Genomic DNA, 21,004 nt, shown 5'->3' with positions numbered 1-21,004 from the left:
GAGTTGCTGCTTCTCAAAATGGTGCTTTTAAAGTGGGGAGGGAGTTGGAGGTGGCGTTGAGCTTGACTTGCCCCTGTTTGGGACCCAGCAGGAAAGGAGGGCGTTTCTTATTCCAGAAGGAGGTCTGACAGAGCTGACTCCGGACTCCAGTTCAAAGGAAGAGGGACACCTGCCATCCTTTCCGTGTTTCCTGCCAGAAATCCAGTTTCTACTGGGTTCCCAGAACTATCTGACCCCATTTCCCACACCAGAGCAGGGCTGGACCAATCAGAAGCCTCTCCATTGGACAGTCAGCCAATCCCCTTTCACATTCCCCTGGGCCTCCTCCTCTCCTTCGACCGGTTTCCTGAGGGAGTTTTCCCCCTGAGTTTCCCTCATGGCTGCTCCCCCTCCCAGCTTCTCCTTCATTTCTCCTTCCTTCTCCTCCTGTTTCTCCCCCCCCCCATTGTTTGGGGGCAGCTGGATTCCCCCCCCCCCCCACGGCCAGGCAGGCCCAGGAGGAGCCCATGGAAGCGGCAGGGACAGATGGTGTTTTTCTGAAAAAGGCGGGAACGCCATTTTGTTTTTCCCAGAGACGCCATGGCTCCCCTGTGGGCCTCGGGGGTCCCACGCTCTCGGGGTCTCTCCTCCCGGCTGAAGGAGGGCGGCACCTTTGGTCCTCAGCCGCCCTCCTGCCATGACGGCTTGGCCTCCGCAGGGCAGCCTCTCTCCTCGCCATGTTGCCCCACAGAGGAGGCCTCCCCGTTGGGAGATGCCAGGCAAGCGGCCTTGGGGGATCTGCCACGTTCTGCACCAGGACAGGCGAAGGGGGCCAGGAGGGAAAGCCCCTCTCTGTCTCAGAGGCCCAAGGAGGAGAATAGTAATACAGTGGTACCTCGTGTTACAGACGCTTCAGGTTACAGACTCCGCTAACCCAGAAATATTACCTCAGGTTAAGAACTTTGTTTCAGGGTGAGAACAGAAATTGTGTGGTGGCGGCAGCAGGAGGCCCCATTAGCTAAAGTGGTACCTCAGCTTAAGAACAGTTTCAGGTACTTCCAGGCAGAAGTCAACTTCTTGCCTCAACTTGGAGGCTGTCAGGGCATTAAAGGCAGAAGTCCAGGCGCAGCTTCTCTTCTCAGGCCGATGTTCTGCTTTCTAGACATGGTGGTCAAATGCTGGACTCCATTTCTGCCCCTTCTTCCCTCTCCTTCCTGGACTGAGTTCTGTCCCTGGCGGAGTCAGACTTGGGGGGTTCCTGAGTGAGGGGCCCTTTCCCTCCCCCCTCTCAGTCCGCCCCACACACCCAGGGGGTCCCCTCAGCCCTTGTTCTTGGGGGACTCCCTTCCCTCTCTCCCCCCCATGGAAGGAGACCCCGCTTCCGCCCGCCTCCCCACAGCTTCTCCCCTTCAACTCCCGCCTGACTCCTCTCCCTCTCCTCCCCACCTTCCCCTCCAAGCTCCCCCCTCAGACCATCCCTCAGAAAAGCCGCCTTGCATTTTCCCGCCAAAAGGGCAGGCTCTGCCCCGCGCTGGCTTAGGAGCCAATCAGAGCGAGGCTCCAGCCCCCCCCCCCAGGGGGGAATTTCTGAGGGACTAAGTCCGCTGACTGGCCTGGCTCTGCTGTCCAGCACAGGCCCAAACAAGGGGGGCATCCAGCAGCTGCCATATATCTAATAATCAATCAATCAATCTTTATTACGGTCCAGAGACCCAACAAATCATTACAAAACAATTTATTAGATATATCTAATAAATGGATGGCGGAAAAGTCTGGGAAGGGGCGAGAGGCCCCTCTCTGCCCCCCTCAAGGCTCCTCTCAGGTTCATCCAGGGTCCAAAGCCGCCTCCATTATTGGGGGGCCAGGAAGGGAGTGGTCCCTGCAGCTTCGCCTGCTGGAAAGGGGCGACATGCAAGTGGCCAGCCTGGCAGGGTTGTTGTGGAAGGAGGAGCTCCTGGGGGGAAAGGAGGTGCCAGGCAAATGCCATTCTGTCAGTAAAGTGCCTCCCTCTCTCACTCCTCCTCCAAACGAGAGCCAGGGGTGTGTGTATATATATCTATGTATGTAGGTAGGTGATAGATAGGTATGTATGTGTGTATAACAGACAGGCACAAAATTGCCCTCATTCAAGATGGCCGCCGGCCCTTCCTCCTGCTCCAAACATAGAAGGACCGGTTGCAGGGCAGCAGCTGAAGGAGCAAAAAGGGTTTCCTCCTGTGTGTGTTTCTTTGTGGCTGATTAGCTGCTCTCCCTGTGCAAAGTTTGATCCATCTTTTAGATTTAGGGGAGCTAGTCTCAAACGTTTGTTGGGGGAGACCTAGGGTTTTTTTGGGGGGGAGTTATTTGTCCTGTCTTCACGCTTCTTTTGATGGAGGACCGCTATAGCCACCCCCAACGACACGTTCTCAAGATGGAGGGTGAGGGAACAGCTGCAGTCGCCTGCGGTTCCTGCGCAATGTTTGCCATCTTGCCAAAGGTTGCAGGCAGCTTTACCTGCAGCAATTGCATGTTGATTTCCCTCTTAGAAGACAAAGTCCAGCAACTGGAGGAACGTGTGGCTACGCTCCAAAGAATTAGAGAGCTGGAGCTCTTCTTGGAAGCAACAGAACACACCGTCTCCACCAAGGAGGAGACAGGGGACTCCCCTGAGAAGGAGACAAAAAGCGAACACCAACAGAAATAATTCAGGACCTGGCATAGGAACCTGCTTTGGCAGAACAAATGGTGGAGGAAAAAGATAAAGTTGTTGTTTTTGAACCTAAAATAACACAAGCGGAGTCCTTAATTTTACAGAAGCAAATTGAGGACTATAAATTGAGGCCTTTTATGACTGAATCTGGAAAAAGCCAGATTTTGAGGATTGGATCCCGGTTTGAAGAAGGAAAGTTGGAAAGATCCCTCTATTCAGGGATTAATTGATTTTTGGGACATGGACTTGGATTTGGAGCAGATTGAAGTTTTGGGGGCCTTTGGATTTGGAGGAATCCTGAAATATGTCCTGACACACTTTACAGACCCTAGCTTCAACTATGGAAATTTGGCTGAACTGTCCAGAAGGAATAAAAGTATTGTTAGGATGGAGTTGTCTCGAGATTTGCTCTCTAGCATTAAAGAATATGAAGAGGTTTTGCAGAAGGGACCTGGAAAAGAGTTAAGAGCCTCGGACATAAGATCTCCAGGTTGATGGACTATATGGAATTGACGGAAAGGAATGGCAGAATCCGAAACCAGGGAGAGGAGTTGATGGAAGAAGATTGGAAAATTTAAAGTTTATATATAGAAATATCGCAAAGATAATGAGGGATAGAAAAATGGTGGATTGACATTTTATGGATTTAGCAGAAATGTTATAAGGAGTTAAGTATATATAAGTATTTTAGTTTTAATATTAAAATAAGGTTAAAAATATGTTATTTATAATATGATAGAGAATAGAGAAAGATGGAAAGGATTTGCTGAAATAACTAGTAGAAGTGGAATACGAAAAGGGAGGTGAGAGGAAGTCGATGAAACAAGGGAATGAAAGAAAAAGTATCGAAAGGGGGGATGTATTTTCCTTTTAAATTGTTTTTGTTTTGTTTTATTTAGGGTTAGGGAGTGGGTTTGGTTTAGTTTAGTTTAAGGTGTTTAGTTTAATGGGTTTAGGTTGTGTTTTGTATTGTCTATATATTGTATTGTATTGTCTTTTTTCTTCTGTTTTTTCTCTTCTGTCTTCTTTCCTTTTAAAAGTAATCAATATTTTTTTTTTTTTTTAAAGTAAACTGACTAATGTGGGGGAGGGAGACAGTGCTCCTGAAGGTAGGAGTCTATCAATTGATGAAGATGATCATCCAAATGTCATAGACCAAATGGAGCAAACAGCACGCAGACCTAGTGGTGAGAGGAAAAAATCCTTAAATAAGAGACACGGGGGAATGATTAATGAACTTCAGTGTCTGTACACTAATGCGCAAAGCATGGGAAATAAACAAGAGGAGCTTGAGCTCTTGGTACAGCAAACTAAATATGACATAATAGGCATCACTGAAACCTGGGGGGATAAGTCCCACAATTGGAATGTAATAATGGAGGGATACAATCTATTTCAGAGAAACAAACCAGACAAGAAAGGAGGAGTGGCATTACATGTCAGGGATGTGTATACCTGTGAAGAGATCCAAGATTTAGAACCTCAAAGCCAAAGTGAGAGCATTTGGGTCAAAATTAAGGGAGAGAAGAATAACAGTGACCTTATTGTGGGAGTTTACTATAGATCCCCAAGCCAAACGGAGGACATAGATGATGCCTTCCTGGAACAGATGGCCAAGCATGCAAAAGGAAGGGAGATAGTAATGGGGGACTTCAATTACCCGGATATTTGCTGGATGTCAAACTCAGCCAAGAGTATAAGGTCAAACAGATTCCTCACTAGCCTTGCAGACAACTTCGTTGTCCAGAAAGTGGGAGAAGCAACAAGAGGAACAGCCATTTTAGATCTGGTCCTAACCAATGTTGATGACCTGGTTAGTGGGGTAGAAGTGGAAGGATCATTAGGCGCGAGTGATCGTGCTCTTCTGAAGTTTACTATACAGCGGAAAGGAGCAGCCAAGCATACTAGGACTCAATTTCTTGACTTTAAGAAAGCCGACTTCATAAAACTTAGGGAAGTGCTGGGTGAGATCCCATGGAGAGTAATACTAAAAGGAAAGGGAGTTCATGATGGCTGGGAGTTTGTTAAGAGGGAGATAGTAAAAGCACAACTTCAGGCAATACCAATGAGACGGAAACATGGAAGGTGCCTAAAGAAGCCAGGGTGGCTATCTAAAGAACTTTTAACTGAGTTAAGATTTTAAAAGGATGTGTACAAAAAATGGAAAAGGGGAAAAACCACCAAAGAGGAATTCAAACAAATAGCCAGCACGTGTAGACACAAAGTCAGAAAAGCTAAAGCACAAAATGAACTCAGGCTTGCTAGAGAGGTTGAAAGCAACAAAAAAGGCTTTTATGGGTATGTTCGTAGCAAAAGGAAGAACAAAGAAACCATGGGGTCACTCAGAGGAGAAGATGGTGAAATGCAAACAGGGGACACAGAAAGGGCTGAACTCCTCAATGCCTTCTTTGCCTCAGTCTTCTCCGATAAAGAAAACAAGGCCCGACCTGAAGAATTTGGAGCAAATGATTCAGCAGAGGAAACACAGCCCAGAATAACTAAGGAGATAGTACAAGAATACTTGGCTAGTTTAGATGAGTTCAAGTCTCCAGGGCCAGATGAACTGCATCCAAGAGTATTAAAAGAACTGGCAGATGTGATCTCAGAACCACTGGCAGTCATCTTTGAGAATTCCTGGAGAACAGGCGAAGTCCCAGCAAGACCTCCAGAGGGCAAATGTTGTCCCTATTTTCAAAAAGGGGGAAAGAGAGGACCCAAATAATTACCGCCCAGTCAGTCTGACATCAATACCAGGGAAGATTCTGGAGCAGATCATTAAGCAAACAGTCTGTGAGCCCCTAGAAAGGAATGCTGTGATCACCAATAGCCAGCATGGATTTCTGCAAAATAAGTCATGTCAGACTAACCTGATCTCGTTTTTTGACAGAATTACAAGCCTGGTAGATAATAATAATAATAATAATAATAATAATAATAACAACAACAACAACAACAACAACAACAATAACAACAACAACAACAATAATATTTTTTTATTTATACCCCGCCCTCCCCAGCCAAGGCCGGGCTCAGAGCGGCTTACAAGCAATAATAAAAACAAGATGAATGATTACAAACTTAAAAACAAAAATAAAATACAACATTAAAATAATGGAACATTAAAATATTAAAATGTAGCCTCATCGCAGGAGGAGAAGGAAAAGAAGGGGGGGGAAGAGAGAGAGAGGGAGGGAGGGAATCAAATTGGCTCCAAGCCAAAGGCCAGGCGGAACAACTCTGTCTTACAGGCCCTGCGGAAAGAAATCAGATCCTGCAGGGCCCTGGTCTCATGAGGCAGAGCATTCCACCAAGCCGGAGCCAGAGTTGAAAAGGCCCTGGCTATGGTTGAAGCCAATCTAACTTCCTTAGGGCCTGGGACCACTAGGGTGTTGCTATTTATGGACCTTGAGGCTCTCCGTGGGGCATACCAGGAGAGGCGGTCCCGTAGGTACGAGGGCCCCAGGCCGTGAAGGGCTTTAAAGATCAAAACAGCACCTTAAATCTGACCCTGTACTCCACCGGGAGCCAGTGCAGCTTGAAAAGCACTGGGTGAATATGCTCCCATGGCAGAGACCCCGTGAGGAGCCTTGCTGCAGCATTCTGCACCCGCTGGAGTGTCTGGGACAGCTTCAAGGGAAGCCCTGCATAGAGCGCATTACAGTAGTCAAGCCTGGATGAAGGGAACGCAGTGGATGTAGCCTACCTTGATTTCAGCAAGGCATTTGACAAGGTGCCCCATGATATTCTTATAAAGAAGCTGGTAAAATGCGGACTTGACTATGCTACCACTCAGTGGATTTGTAACTAGCTGACTGACTGAACCCAAAGGGTGCTCATCAATAGTTCCTCTTAATTCTGGAGAAGAGTGACTAGTGGGGTGCCACAGGGTTCTGTCTTGGGCCCGGTCTTATTCAACATCTTGGGCATCCTGATCAAATTTTCAGATGACACCAAACTGGGAGGGGTGGCTAACACCCCAGAGGACAGGATCACACTTCAAAACGACCTTGGCAGATTAGAGAACTGGGACAAAACAAACAAGATGAATTTTAACAGCGAGAAATGTAAAGTATTGCACTTGGGCAAAAAAAATGAGAGGCACAAATACAAGATGGGTGACACCTGGCTTGAGAGCAGTACATGTGAAAAGGATCTAGGAGTCTTGGTTGACCACAAACTTGACATGAGCCAACAGTGTGACGCGGCAGCTAAAAAAGCCAATGCAATTCTGGGCTGCATCAATAGGAGTATTGCATCTAGATCAAGGGAAGTAATAGTGCCACTGTATTCTGCTCTGGTCAGACCTCACCTGGAGTACTGTGTCCAGTTCTGGGCACCACAGTTCAAGAAGGACACTGACAAACTGGAACGTGTCCAGAGGAGGGCAACCAAAATGGTCAAAGGCCTAGAAACGATGCCTTATGAGGAACGACTAAAGGAGCTGGGCATGTTTAGCCTGGAGAAGAGGAGGTTAAGGGGTGATATGATAGCCATGTTCAAATATATAAAAGGATGTCACATAGAGGAGGGAGAAAGGTTGTTTTCTGCTGCTCCAGAGAAGCGGACATGGAGCAATGGATCCAAACTACAAGAAAGAAGATTCCACCTAAACATTAGGAAGAACTTCCTGACAGTAAGAGCTGTTGGACAGTGGAATTTGCTGCCAAGGAGTGTGGTGGAGTCTCCTTCTTTGGAGGTCTTTAAGCAGAGGCTTGACAACCATATGTCAGGAGTGCTCTGATGGTGTTTCCTGCTTGGCAGGGGGTTGGACTCGATGGCCCTTGTGGTCTCTTCCAACTCTATGATTCTATGATTGTATGGTTGCCCTGACCCAACATGGCCTCTGCTCTTTCTGGCCTCCTGGGCAGCCTCAACTCCGGGACGGCCCTCCTCGCGCGGTGAATGGAGGGGCGAAGTCAACTTACACTTGGACGTGGAGGCTGTCAGGGCCTGAAGCGCAGCAGGACAGGCCCAGCTTTTCTCCAGCTCCGCTTGGCCAAATGCAGCTGCTCCCCTTCAGGCCGATGTTCCCCTTTCTAGAAATGGGGGCCTAATGCTTCCCTCGCTCTCTGCTCCCTTCCCTGAGTACTTGCACCATTCAGTGCTTTGGACGCAGCCCCGCTTCCCTGGCGGAACAGCAGGATTAAGGGCACCAGGAATATCTACCCTTTACGAACTCCAGAGGGGAGCTTCTCCATCCTCCTGTGACAAGATTCCCAAAGGCTGAGGGTAGCTTGGGAGAACTAGCCTCTTTTGAGACAGCACCAATTTCCATTTGTTCTGGATCAAAACCCACAAACGCTCTGCTAGTTTTCCCCCAGAAGGTTTTACAAGCATCTATCAGGATGGTAAGAATTTTACTAGTGAGCCAAAAAGGATTTTATGTGTTCCATGTCCTCTGTTAGTAGTAGTACAAGGCGCCCAATGACTGATAATCCCTCCTCATTTGTCCGAAAAGGTTGGGAGAAGGAGTCTTTTATCATTGCTTTAGCATTTCCTGAGGATACACCTGAAATTTGCTTTCACATTAGTTTGTCTACTTGTTTAGCCTGAATAGGGGAGAGACGTGTGTTGTTGCATCTGGGACACAGGAAGTGGTCCGGTTGTGCTGCTGCAGATCCAGATGCAGAAGGGATTTTCTTCTCCCTGTCCCCCCCCCCATGTGGGAATGTTCTCGGCTGTCTACATCCTCTGTTCACAAATTTGACTTTTCCCTCAATTTGAAGGGGGTTTATTTCCTTGACCCAAAGCCCCCTCCCCCAAAAGGAAGGCAGCATCTGGATCCCAAGGAAGAAAAGCTGCAGTCCTCCTGTAGCCTTATGAGGCTTTTGTTATGGTTTTCAGAACTCATAGGGTTAAGGAGTTCTGTGTGACGTCTGTCCATTCTGACGTGTGATTTGGAAGGTGGGAGGAGTTTTTCTTTACTGTCTCTTTGTTCTCTGAAAGAGAAGGCAGCCATGAATGCTAGCAGCCCAGGAGAATCTGAGAAATGATGATTTGTTATTTTCTGCTGTAATAAAAGACTAATAAATAAACACACAAATGCCTGGTGTGTTTGCATGGATCTAAATCACCGAGAAGCAACAGTTTTCCGCTGTGTTTACTCTGCATGTCGTGACGGAGCGAAGGATGGGCGCAGCTTGAGGGAAACGTGCCGGACCCGACGGCCGTTGTAAGCTGGGGCTAATTGGGATCGTAAACCAATTAGCGACGTCACGCTAATTATTCAACAGCTTTGCCCTCGGGTGGGAAAAATATTGCGCCCGGGAAAGGGAAAATGGGAGTCAACAGACACTCAAGGAATAGTTTCGGAGAAAAAGCTTTATTTCTACCATCCATGAACTGGTAGAAGGAGCAAGTGTGATAACTCACAAACAAGCACGAGTTCACAGCCATTTGCACAGAGCATATATTCCCCTTCCAGTTCCCTCCCCTTTCTCCTCCTTCTGAAAAGTTCTGCCCCATGTCTCCTGAGCATGAACAGAAAGTTCCCGTCTTGGGACTATTTTGGACTGTTCCCAGGAAAAGGGGGTGAGAAACCAAAGGGGGTTTCAGAGTGTTCAGATATGTTTCATTCTCCTGTAAGAAAGTTGCAATCTGGTTTTAACAAGGCCACTGGCCTTAGAAACAAAAAGGCTTTGAGAAGCAAAGGACTCTGTTCTCCACCTTCGTTTCAGTCTTTTTGTTACAGCAAGAGCAATATGCTTAGCTAATGCTTTTAGCCTTAGAGAGAAAAAAAAGATTTGAGAGCGAAGACAAAGGAGGACCCTCTGCTCCCTGACTTGGGGGTCTCCCCCCCCCGCGCATGATCTGAACAAGGACCCCCATGCCCCCTCCCTGCACCCCGGGTAGTGGCATAACAAGGTCAGGGGGTACCTGGTGTGGAAAAGTTTTTGTCACCTCCCCAATATTGACCTCTATTTTTTGCCTGCAAAAATGTTTTGACTTTATTTCACATTTTCTTACAAAGGATTGTGGATTCTGGGCCTCTGAAAACAAGTAGGCCACTGTGGAGAGATGCTTAAATCTTCAGGATGCATTGTGTTTTGGCTTGTGTTGTTTTATTTATATTTATTATTTATTTATTTATTTGTTAAAATTTATTTTTAAAAACCTGTAAAGTTGTTTACCAATACAAAAAAACAAAGAAACAACAACACCACTGCAGTAAAATCAATAAAAATTAACAAGCCTACTTTAAAACACAGAAAAGCTAAAATATTAAAAGAGATTAAAATTACTTCAGCGTCCTAAGCATCTGGCTATGCTTGCCTAAACAAGAATGCTTTTAGCCGCTGCCTGAAAAGAGTCTAGCAGAGGCACGCGCTTTATTGCAAAAGGCGGGGAGTTCCAAAGGGCAGGTGCTGCCACACTAAACAACGGAGTGCTGGAAAGGGGGTGAAAGGCAAGCGGCCAGCCTCGCAGGGTTGTGGAAGGAGGAGCTCCTGGGAGGAAAGGAGGTGCCGTGGAAACACCATTCTATTTTTTTTTTTAAAAAAAATATTTATTAAAGTTTTAAAGGTTACACAAGAAAAAGAAAAAACACCATATTAAACAGAAAACAAAACAATACATCACAATAAAAAAGAGCAAAAAAGAAAAAAGAAAAATACAAACAATTAAAACAAAAACAAAAAGTTCAAACCTTCACATAACTTATCTTTCATTTGCTTGTTTCCTTGACCTCCTCACACCTCCCTTTTTTGTATTCTAGTTCTAAAAGTAAAGAGCCTCCGTCTCTCACTCTTCCTCTAAACGATAGCCAGGGTTGTGTGTGTGTGTGTGTGTGTGTGTGTGTGTGAACATATAGAGTGAGGAGAGAAAGTATTTGATCCCCTGCTAAATTTGCTTTTTTGCCCTCTGACGAAGAAATGCCTAGTCCACAATATTAATGGTAGGTTTATTGTAGCTGTGAGAGACAGAATAACAACAGAGAAACCCAGAAGACAAAAGTCAAAGATTGATGATGATGATTATTATTTTTTGTTCTTGTTCCTACTTTTCTCTCTTTTATTTATTCCCAATATCATCCCGATCTTAATCCTTTATAGATAGGTAGCCGTGTTGGTCTGCCATAGTCAAAACAAAAAATTCCTTCCAGTAGCACCTTAAAGACCAACTAAGTTAGTTCTAGGTATGAGCTTTCCTGTGCATGCACACTTCATCAGATACCTGAAGAAGAAGAAGTGTGTATCTGAAGAAGTGTGCATGCACACGAAAGCTCATACCTAGAACTAACTTAGTTGGTCTTTAAGGTGCTACTGGAAGGAATTTTTTGTTTTAATCCTTTATCTTATCTTGACAGCCACTGGCATGCAACTTTAATCATATTTAACAGATCTATATGTAAATTAACATGCAAGATGAAATTTTTGTTCTTCTTCTTGTTGTCCCTCAATTGTTTTCGGTGCAGTCCCTCCTCAGAAGGCCCTATTTCGTTCCACCGTCTTACCTTCCAGGACTCTGGGCTGTCTTCCTACTTTCCTTTGTTTAGTTAAAAGTAAGACACATGTAATGTATTTTAACTGACTGATCTTTTCCCAAACCGAAGAATCTTTTGTAAGAGACCACACTGTGCGATAGATTTCACAGTTAATACTTGTTTGGTTACTCTAGAATCCAAGCTTGCTCCCCCTAAGGGAAGTTTACAAAGATCAAAGATTCATCTTCACTTTTATAAATCCATATATGACAAAAGTCCATGCAAGCAGATGTGGTTTCCTGTGTGAAATATTCCCCAGTTGTAATCTGTCGGTTGTCTGCAGCCCCCTTTGAGAGGGACCCCTTTTTCAAACCCGTATAAATAATTTGGTGGGCAAGGAATGAATCTTTTCCCACATTCCAAACACTAAGACGTTTTCTCTGTTGTATGGATTCTTTGATGGGAAGTGAGATTGCCCCTCTGACTGAAGCTCTTTCCACATTCTGAGCACTGATAGGGTTTCTCCCCTGTATGAATTCTGTGATGAGAAGTGAGATTCCCCTTCCGATTGAAGCTCTTTCCACATTCTGAGCACTGATAGGGTTTCTCCCCTGTATGAATTCTGTGATGGGAAGTGAGCTTGTGGCCCTTCCGGAAGCTTTTCCCACATTCGAAGCACATATAGGGTTTCTCCCCTGTATGAATTCTTTGATGGGAAGTCAGATCACCACTCTGACGAAAGCTCTTTCCACATTCCAAGCACTGATAGGGTTTTTCCCCTGTGTGAACTCTTTGATGGGAAGTGAGGTGACCCTTCCAATTGAAGCCCTTTTCACAATCCAAGCACTGATAGGGTTTCTCCCCTGCATGAATTCTTTGATGAGAAGTGAGATTAGCCTCCTTACTAAAGCGCTTCCCACATTCCAAGCACTGATAGGGTTTCTCCCCTGTATGAGTTCTTTGATGGGAAGTGAGATGTGCACTTTGACTAAAGTTCTTCCCACATTCCAAGCACTGATACGGTTTCTCCCCTGTATGAACTCTTTGATGGGAAGTCAGATTACCACTCTGACGAAAGCTCTTTCCACATTCAAAGCACTGATAGGGTTTTTCCCCTGTATGAACTCTTTGATGGGAAGTCAGATTACCACTCAGATGAAAGTTCTTCCCACATTCAAAGCACTGATAGGGTTTTTCCCCTGTGTGAATTCTTTGATGGGAAGTGAGTTCACCACTCTGACGAAAGCTCTTTCCACATTCCAAGCACTGATAGGGTTTCTCCCCTGTATGAATTCTGCGATGGGAAGTGAGACTATCCTTTCGATTGAAGCTCTTTCCACATTCTCTGCACTGATACAATTTCTCCCTACTCTGTGTTCTTTCGTGTGAAGTGAGGGTATTCATTCGACTGAAGCTCTTTCTTTGATGGGAGGTGGACTGTGAACTCTGACGGATCTTCTCTCCACACTCTGAATATTTATCTGAATTTTCCGCTATGTGGTTTCTGTTGTGCTCCCCCTTGTTCTTCCCTTCTGATTCATCACCATCTGCAATGAAGAGAGATGCTAATTAGAGTCTCAGGAGGAAATAGGAGTTCCAGATTATTGAACAATGTTAATGAATGCTTGTGACAGAGGAAGAACAGAAGAGAATGAGATGTGAGGCCATCCAATAGTTTTCACTGTTTTTGTTTCCTGGTATTAACTGAGATATTGCTTGGCTTTTATGTGGGATGGATATTTTTGTGGCTCAATCATGGAATCCACTCCATCTCCAATCACAACATGTTATGATCCAACAGGGATCCTTACTGAGAGAGTCCATGATCCCACGATTCTCCTCCTTGACCTCCCCTGGGTGAGTGCCTGAGGGCCCTGCTCTTGCCACTCACCACCTGGCCCGGGGCGGGGCCTCAAGCCTCAAAAGGACTGCTCTGCTGCCCAGGAGGACTCCCCTGGGTGAGTGCCTGAGGGCCCTGCTCTTGCCACTCACCATCTGGCCCGGGGTGGGGCCCGACAGGCCTCACAACTACGGTTGCTGTTACTGCTGCTGCTGTCCAGGAGGACTCAGGGGGGCGCAAAGTTCTTTTTAAACTGTTTTAAAAGTTTTCTTTGGAATTTTTTTTATGTGGGGGTGGGGGTGGGGTGGGGTGGATGTGGGGTGGAGTTAACCAGGGCTATTGACTGTTTGGCTCCGAAGCGCCCTCTCTGATTGCATGGAGCCCGGACAGCCCCGTGGTTTCCCACGGATCTGAGGGCAATGAAACAATTGTTGAGACGGCTAGAGCGCCAGTGGTGGATAACTCATTCTGAAGCTGACACAGATTAAAGCTCAATATCGAGCCTACCAAGTGGCGGTAATGACGGCGAATAATACTTTCTTCACCGCCTCTATTGCATCTGCAGAAAACAGCAGCAGGAGACTTTTTCAGGTGGTTCGCAATTTAGCGGAACCACCTGTTACATCGGGGCCCAGTAAGGGCCACATGATCTCCTGCAATGATTTTGCAAAGTTTTTTGCAGATAAAGTCGCTCAGATTCGGGAAGAGGTAGTGTCAGGGGTTCAGAAGGAGAGACACAGGAGGGGGAGCAAATGGAGAGTGAGGAGGAGGAGTACGAGGGGGGCGCAGGCAGTGACAGTGGCCAGAGTTATTCCACAAGCCTCTCTAGCGAATCGGAGGACTCACAGAAGGGAGCGCCGGTGGCCAGAGCTAGGGGGGTTCCAGGGGGGAAGCCCCAGGAGGAAGGGGCCAGCGGGGAGTCCCTGAGCAGCAGTTGGAGATCAGGACCAGCGTCTCCACCAGAGCGCAGTGGGGAGGGGGAGTCCCAGGAGTCGGGACCAGTGTCCTCACCACCAGAGGGAGGAGAGGAGTCAGGTTTGGCAACGCCCACATCAGGAAGCGGGGAAACGGTCAGAAGGAAAGTCACCGGCTGGGCGCGCGCGCCAAGTTCAAATATACAGGAGCGCGGCACAGCGGGGAGCCCGGGAAGGGAGCCAGGTCCTAAAGCCCGCCGGAGGGAGGGACAAGACTCAGGGGGCTCAGCGTCAGAGGAGTCCAGGAAGGAGGAAACCCCAGAGGGCAGAAGGACCCAGCGAAGGAAAGAACAGCGTAAGAGGTGGAGCCGGGCTAGAATCTTAAACTGGTGTGGGTGGAGCAGTGAGTCAGAGGGGACTTAGCCGGTCTAGCATCAAGACGTGGGTCTGCGCGCCCAGAGCTTTGAAATGGAAACTAAACTTCAATAAAGACTTTTGTACATTATATCCACCGGGCGTTGGTCCTCTGTGAGCTGGGATCTAGAGGCAGACCTGACAGGTAGACATCACCATGGGAGCAGGGCCGGGGCGGGAGAGTGCTAGAGTCCTGTCTAGTCAGATTGTGTGGGATCAATTCCAATCTGTTACCCCCGAGGATGTGGACAGGCTGCTTGGACGCGTGAACCCAACCACCTGTCTCCTTGATCCTTGCCCATCCTGGCTTATAAAAGCTAGCTGGGAAGGGCTGGGTGATGGGCTTCGTGGGGTGGTGAATGCTTCCCTCCGTGAGGGAGCCTTCCCAAACCCGCTGAAAGAGGCGGTTATTAAACCGTTTCTTAAAAAAACATCTTTAGATGCGGCCACAATGGCCAACTATCACCCAGTCTCAAATCTTCCATTCTTGGGCAAGGTGATTGAGCGAGTGGTTGCTGAACAACTCCAGGCACGCCTGGAAGAAGCGGGCCATTTGGATCCCTTCCAGTCGGGATTCAGGCCTCATCATGGGAATGAAACTGCCTTGGTCGCATTGGTTGATGATCTCTGGCGGGCTAGGGACAAAGGTGAGAGCTGTTTCCTAGTTCTGCTGGATCTTTCAGTGGCCTTTGACACCATCGACCATAACATCCTTCTGGACAGTCTAGAGGGGCTGGGAGCTGGGGGCACTGTCATACAGTGGTTCCGCTCCTTCCTCCTGGGCCATGTCCAGAAAGTGGTGGTGGGGGGGGTGAGTGTTCAGACCCCTGGGCTCTCACTTGTGGGGTGCCTCAGGGTTCTGTCCTCTCCCCCATGCTTTTCAACATCTACATGCAGCCGCTGGGAGAGATCATCAGGGGGTTTGGGCTGGGTGTTCATCAGTATGCGGATGATACCCAGTTCTACCTCTCTTTTAAATCAGAACCAGTGAAGGCGGGGAAGGTCCTGTGTGAGTGTCTGGAGGCGGTTGGAGGATGGATGGCGGCTAACAGATTGAGGTTGAACCCTGACAAGACAGAAGTACTGTTTTTGGGGGACAGGAGGCGGGCAGGTGTGGAGGATTCCCTGGTCCTGAATGGGGTAGCTTTGCCCCTGAATGACCAGGTGTGCAGCCCGGGAGTCATATTGGACTTACAGCTGTCCATGGAGGCATAGGTAAAATCTGTGTCCAGGGCAGCTGTTTACCAGCTCCATCTGGTACGCAGGCTGAGACCCTATCTGCCTGCGGACTGCCTCGCCAGAGTGGTGCATGCTCTGGTTATCTCCTGCTTGGACTACTGCAATGCGCTCTACGTGGGGCTACCTTTGAAGGTGACTCAGAAACTGCAACTAATCCAGAATGCAGCAGCTAGAATGGTGACTGGGAGCGGCTGCCGAAACCATATAACACCAGTCTTGAAAGACCTACATTGGCTCCCACTACGTTTCCTAGCACAATTCAAAGTGTTTGTGCTGACCTTTAAAGCCCTAAACGGCCTCGGCCTCCACCCCCATCGTTCTACCCGGACACTGAGGTCCAGCACCGAGGGCCTTCTGGTGGTTCCCTCACTGCGAGAAGCCAAGTTACAGGGAATCAGGCAGAGGGCCTTCTAGGTAGTGGCGTCCTCCCTGTGGAATGCCCTCCCACCAGATGTCAAAGAGGACAACAACTACCAGACTACCGCGTATCCAGGCTTCAGCTCCGGGACAGAAGGAACTCAGAATGGCAACTGACAGCAGCTTCTCGCGGTTCAACCCAGCATCTGGAGACTGGGAAGCGGGGAAAATGTCTACTAGGAGTGCCTCAGGTGAACTTTCTGGGATTTATGGTGGACGCAGAAGGGGTCCACCCTACTGGGGACAAGGTACGGGCCATTTGTGATGCCCCAGCGCCCAAGAGCAAGACTGAACTTCCGGCCTTCTTGGGACTATTGAACTTTTACCATTCCTTCCTTCCCCACAAGGCGGTGGTAGTGGAGCCCCTACACAGACTCCTGGACAAGCGGGCCCCTTGGGTGTGGGGCCAGCACCAGGAGGCTGCATTCCAGGCAGTCAAGGACTTGCTTGTCTCAAATTCGGTCTTGGCACACAACGAGAGGCTGCCAGTGGTGCTAGCATGCGACGCCTCGCCCTATGGCATTGGCACTGTCCTGGGACACCAACTCCCAGATGGAAGAGAGGTACCGGTAGCATATTTTTCCCAGACACTCAACGCAACCGAGCGGAACTAATCGCAAATAGACAAGGAGGGGCTGGCAATCGTGAAGGGAGTAAAAAAATTCCATGATTTCTTGTACGGGCGGCCCTTCACCGTGGTGACTCACCACAAGCCGTTGCTTGGCTTGTTTGCCCCCAAAAAGCAGACCCCCCAAGTGCTGTCTCCTCGTGTCCTCAGGTGGTCAATTTTCCTTGCCAGCTACCAGTATGCACTGATTCACCGCCCGGGGAAGGCGATGGGCCACGCGGACGCCCTCAGCAGGCTACTACTACCAGAAACAGGCCCCGACCCAGCACCAGCAGGTTATGAGCCTGGAGCTGCTTCCCGACTGCCCCATTCAGGCACAAGAAGTTGCACACCATTCCAAGAAAGATAGGGTCATCTCCCGGGTCCTGGACTGGGTGTGGAGGGGATGGCCCAGCAGCAGCTCTGGGCCAGAATTCGCTGGCTACACAACCTGCAAACATGAACTGTCGGCCCACAAGGGGTGCCTGTTAGGCAACTTTGTTGTGTATTTTAATGATGGGTCTTAATCCTTGTATAAATGTGGCCAGCATGACTAAGCCACTTCTGGCCAACCAGAGCAGCGCATGGAAACGCCATTTACCTTCCCGCTGGAGTGGTACCGATTTATCTATTTGCACTTTGACGCGCTTTTGAACTGCTAGGTGGGCAGGAGCTGGAACCGAGCAGTCGCAGGGATTCGAACCACCGACCTTCTGATCGGCAAGTCCTAGGCTCTGTGGTTTAACCCACAGCACCACCCGAGTCCCATTCCACATCATAAAGGTAAAGGTAAAGGTACCCCTGCCCGTACGGGCCAGTCTTGACAGACTATAGGGTTGTGTGCCCATCTCACTTAAGAGGCCGGGGGCAAGTGCTGTCCGGAGACACCTCCGGGTAACGTGGCCAGCGTGACAAAGCTGCATCTGGCAAGCCAGTGCAGCACACGGAAACGCCGTTTACCTTCCCGCCAGTAAGCGGTCCCTATTTATCTACTTGCACCTGGGGGTGCTTTCGAACTGCTAGGTTGGCAGGCGCTGGGACCGAGCAGCGGGAGCACACCCCGCCGTGGGGATTCGAACCGCCGACAATTCGATCGGCAAGCCCTAGGCACTGAGGCTTTTACCCACAGCGCCACCCGCGTCCCATTCCACATCATCATAATCCCTAAATCTGAAGGGGGTTCCTTTACCTGCCCACTTTTCCTTGACCCCAAGCCCCCTCCCCAAAATGAAGGCAGCATCTGGATCCAAAGGAAGAACAGAGCTTCAGACCTCCTGCGATCTTGGCAGAGAGGACAAGGGAGGACCCTCTGCTCCCTGACTTGGGGGTCTGCCCCCACTCTGTATGATCTGAGCAGGGACCCCCATGCCCCCTCCCTGCCCCCCTGGGACCCCCTTCTCCCCATTGCACCCTCAGAGGGAGGAAATAGGGGACTCACCGGATTCCAGGAGGGGCTTTTGCAAAGGCGAAAGAAGAAAGCAGGAAGGGATGGGGGAGGGAGGGAATTGAGCGATGGAGGATCTTCACCCCCTTCACTTCCCATCCTCTCTAGGAATCCAGCTCTGCTCCTCTTAACCCTTGCAAAGCCTGCCCTTCCCTCTGCCTGCCGGCAGATATGCTGCTGCGGCGCTTAGAGCCTGCCCTCCCCGCCCCCATTGGCCCCAAGGAGCCCAGATCTAGGTCTTAGCAAGTGCCTTGGGCAGCTGAATAGGGAGATCCCAAACCCTGGAGGACCCTGCTCTGCTCTTGCTTTCCATTTGGGACGTGGCAAACATTGATCCGGGGAAGAGTTCAATCTGGACCATCCTGGGCATTTATTTGTTCATTTCAGAGATCCGGGGATGATGGGCTCTATTTTGCTGTCACCATCTGCAGCGATCCTGGAGCCCAAGAAAGCAAAATCTCTCACTGCCTCCATCTCTTCCCCTTCTAGTTGCCAGGAGGTGATGGGACCAGTGGCCAGGATCTTCGTTTTTTGATGTTGACCTTCAGACCATATTTTGCGCTCTCCTCTGTCACCCTCATTAAAAGGTTCTTTAATTCCTCCTCACTTTCTGCCATCAAGGTTGTGATATCTGAGGTTGTTGATATTTCTTCTGGCAGTCTTAATTCCGGCTTGAGATTCATCCAGCCCACCCTTTCGCATGATGAATTCTGCATATACAGTGGTGCCTCGCAAGACGAAATTAATCCGTTCCGTGAGGCTCTTCGTATAGCCATCTTGCAAAGCAAGTCCATTGTCATCTTAGCGGATTAGCGCTATTAGCGGTTCAGAGGCTTTTAGCGGATCAGCTGATAAGCGGCTTATCAGCGAATCAGCTGATAAGCGGCTTAGCGGCTTAGGAAAAGGGGAAAAAAGGGGGGACCGCAGGAACTCGCAAGACATTTTGTCTTGCGAAGCAAGCCCATTGGGAAATTCGTTTTGCGAAGCGCCTCCAAAACGGAAAACCCTTTCGTCTAGCGGGTTTTCCGTCTTGTGAGGCGTTCGTCTTGCGGGGCGCCACTGTAAGTTAAATAAGCAGGGAGACAATACACAGCCTTGCCGTACTCCTTTCCCAATTTTGAACCAATCAGTTGTTCCATATCCAGTTGTAACTGTAGCTTCTTGTCCCACATAGAGATTTCTCAGGAGACAGGCACTCCCATTTCCCAACCCCAAAATTTAATTTACCATTATATAATGGCATCCCGGTTACATGTAATCCCCTTTTCCCAAAAGTTGCTCCAAGAAGTTTTCCTCAGTGTTTGACCCACGTTAAGCCTGGAGTGTCCTAGGGAACCTTCTGCCACTGGAGAGTCAGGCTCAGGTGCCTTCTCCTGGCAGCTCATTCAGAAGAACCCCTGAAGCTGAGACTCTTTTTGGGACAAGAGGAATACATATAACTAGGATGCCATCAAATAATGGTAAGGGTGTTGGAGGGAAGGGTCTCCAGCCAGCCTGCCCCTTATTTAGAATTGGGGGGGGAGGAAGGGCTAAGAAAAGCCCTCCCTGAAAACCAAGCGGGGGGGGGGGATGTGAGCAGGTGGAGGTGCTGATTTCTTCGTATTTGAGAGTTGCTGCTTCTCAAAATGGTGCTCTTAATGTGGGGAGGGGGTTGGAGGTGGCGTTGAGCTTGACTTGCCCCTGTTTGGGACCCAGCAGGAAAGGAGGGCGTTTCTTATTCCAGAAGGAGGTCTGACAGAGCTGACTCCGGACTCCAGTTCAAAGGAAGAGGGACACCTGCCATCCTTTCTGTGTTTCCTGCCAGAAAACCAGTTTCTACTGGGTTCCCAGAACTATCTGACCCCATTTCCCACCCCAGAGCAGGGCTGGACCAATCAGAGGCCTCTCCATTGGGCAGCTGGCCAATCCCCTTTCAGATTCCCCTGGGCCTCCTCCTCTCCTTCGCCCGGTTTCCTGAGGGAGTTTTCCCCCTGAGTTTCCCTCATGGCTGCTCCCCCTCCCAGCTTCTCCTTCCTTCTCTTCCTGTTTCTCTCCCTCCTCATTATTTGGGGGAAGCTGTATTCCCCACCCCCCACGGCCAGGCAGGCCCAGGAGGAGCGCATGGACGCGGTGGGGCCAAGAGATGGCATTTCCTGCCCTTTTCTGAAGAAGGCGGGAACGCCATTTTGTTTTTTCCCGGAGGCCCCAGCCGCTCCCAGAGACGCCATGGCTCCCCCGTGGGCCTCGGGGGTCCCACGCTCTCGGGGTCTCTCCTCCCGGCTGAAGGAGGGCGGCACCTTTGGTCCTCAGCCGCCTTCCTGCCATGATGGCTTGGCCTCCGCAGGGCAGCCTCTCTCCTCGCCATGTTGGCCCCACGGAGGAGGCCTCTCCATTGGGAGACGAGGAGGGAAAGCCCCTCTCTGTCTCAGAGGCCCAAGGAGGAGAATAGTAATACAGTGGTACCTCGCGTTACAGACGCTTCAGGTTACAGACTCCGCTAACCCAGAAATATTACCTCAGGTTAAGAACTTTGTTTCAGGATGAGAACAGAAATTGTGTGGTGGCGGCAGCAGGAGGCCCCATTAGCTAAAGTGGTACCTCAGCTTAAGAACAGTTTCAGGTACTTCCAGGCAGAAGTCAACTTCTTGCCTCAACTTGGAGGCTGTCAGGGCATTAAAGGCAGAAGTCCAGGCGCAGCTTCTCTTCTCAGGCCGATGTTCTGCTTTCTAGACATGGTGGTCAAATGCTGGACTCCATTTCTGCCCCTTCTTCCCTCTCCTTCCTGGACTGAGTCGTGTCCCATTCAGACTTGGGGGTTTCCCCCGCTCCCCCCCTCAGTCCGCCCCCCACACCCAGGGGGTCCCCTCAGCCCTCCTTCTTGGGGGTCTCCCCCGCTCCCCCCCTCAGTCCGCCCCCCACACCCAGGGGGCCCCCTCAGCCCTCCTTCTTGGGGATCTCCCTCCACCCCCTCAGTCCGCCCCCCACACCCAGGGGGCCCCCTCAGCCCTCCTTCTTGGGGGTCTCCCTCCACCCCCCCCCTCAGTCCGCCCCCCACACCCA

General features: G+C 49.5%; 2 protein-coding genes across 3 annotated transcripts in view; one reads left to right on the top strand and one right to left on the bottom strand.

Annotated features, from left to right (window-relative positions):
- Positions 1–21,004, top strand: part of LOC310837217 (uncharacterized protein) — a 277,947-nt gene that overhangs the window by 55,251 nt on the left and 201,692 nt on the right. The window lies entirely within an intron of this gene.
- Positions 10,952–12,925, bottom strand: LOC310837822 (uncharacterized protein). Its single transcript, XM_083724978.1, has 2 exons — positions 12,902–12,925; positions 10,952–12,637 (listed from the first exon to the last, which is right to left on the bottom strand). The coding sequence occupies exons 1-2, from the start codon at positions 12,912–12,914 to the stop codon at positions 11,517–11,519; spliced, it is 1,134 nt and encodes a 377-aa protein (XP_083581104.1). The 5' UTR covers positions 12,915–12,925; the 3' UTR covers positions 10,952–11,516.

Source organism: Podarcis gaigeae (genome assembly GCF_964106915.1).
Source record: "Podarcis gaigeae genome assembly, chromosome: 2".
Taxonomy (NCBI): Eukaryota; Metazoa; Chordata; class Lepidosauria; order Squamata; family Lacertidae; genus Podarcis; species Podarcis gaigeae.
Note: the sequence above shows the minus strand (reverse complement) of the source record. Positions and strands in the feature narration are given on the sequence as shown.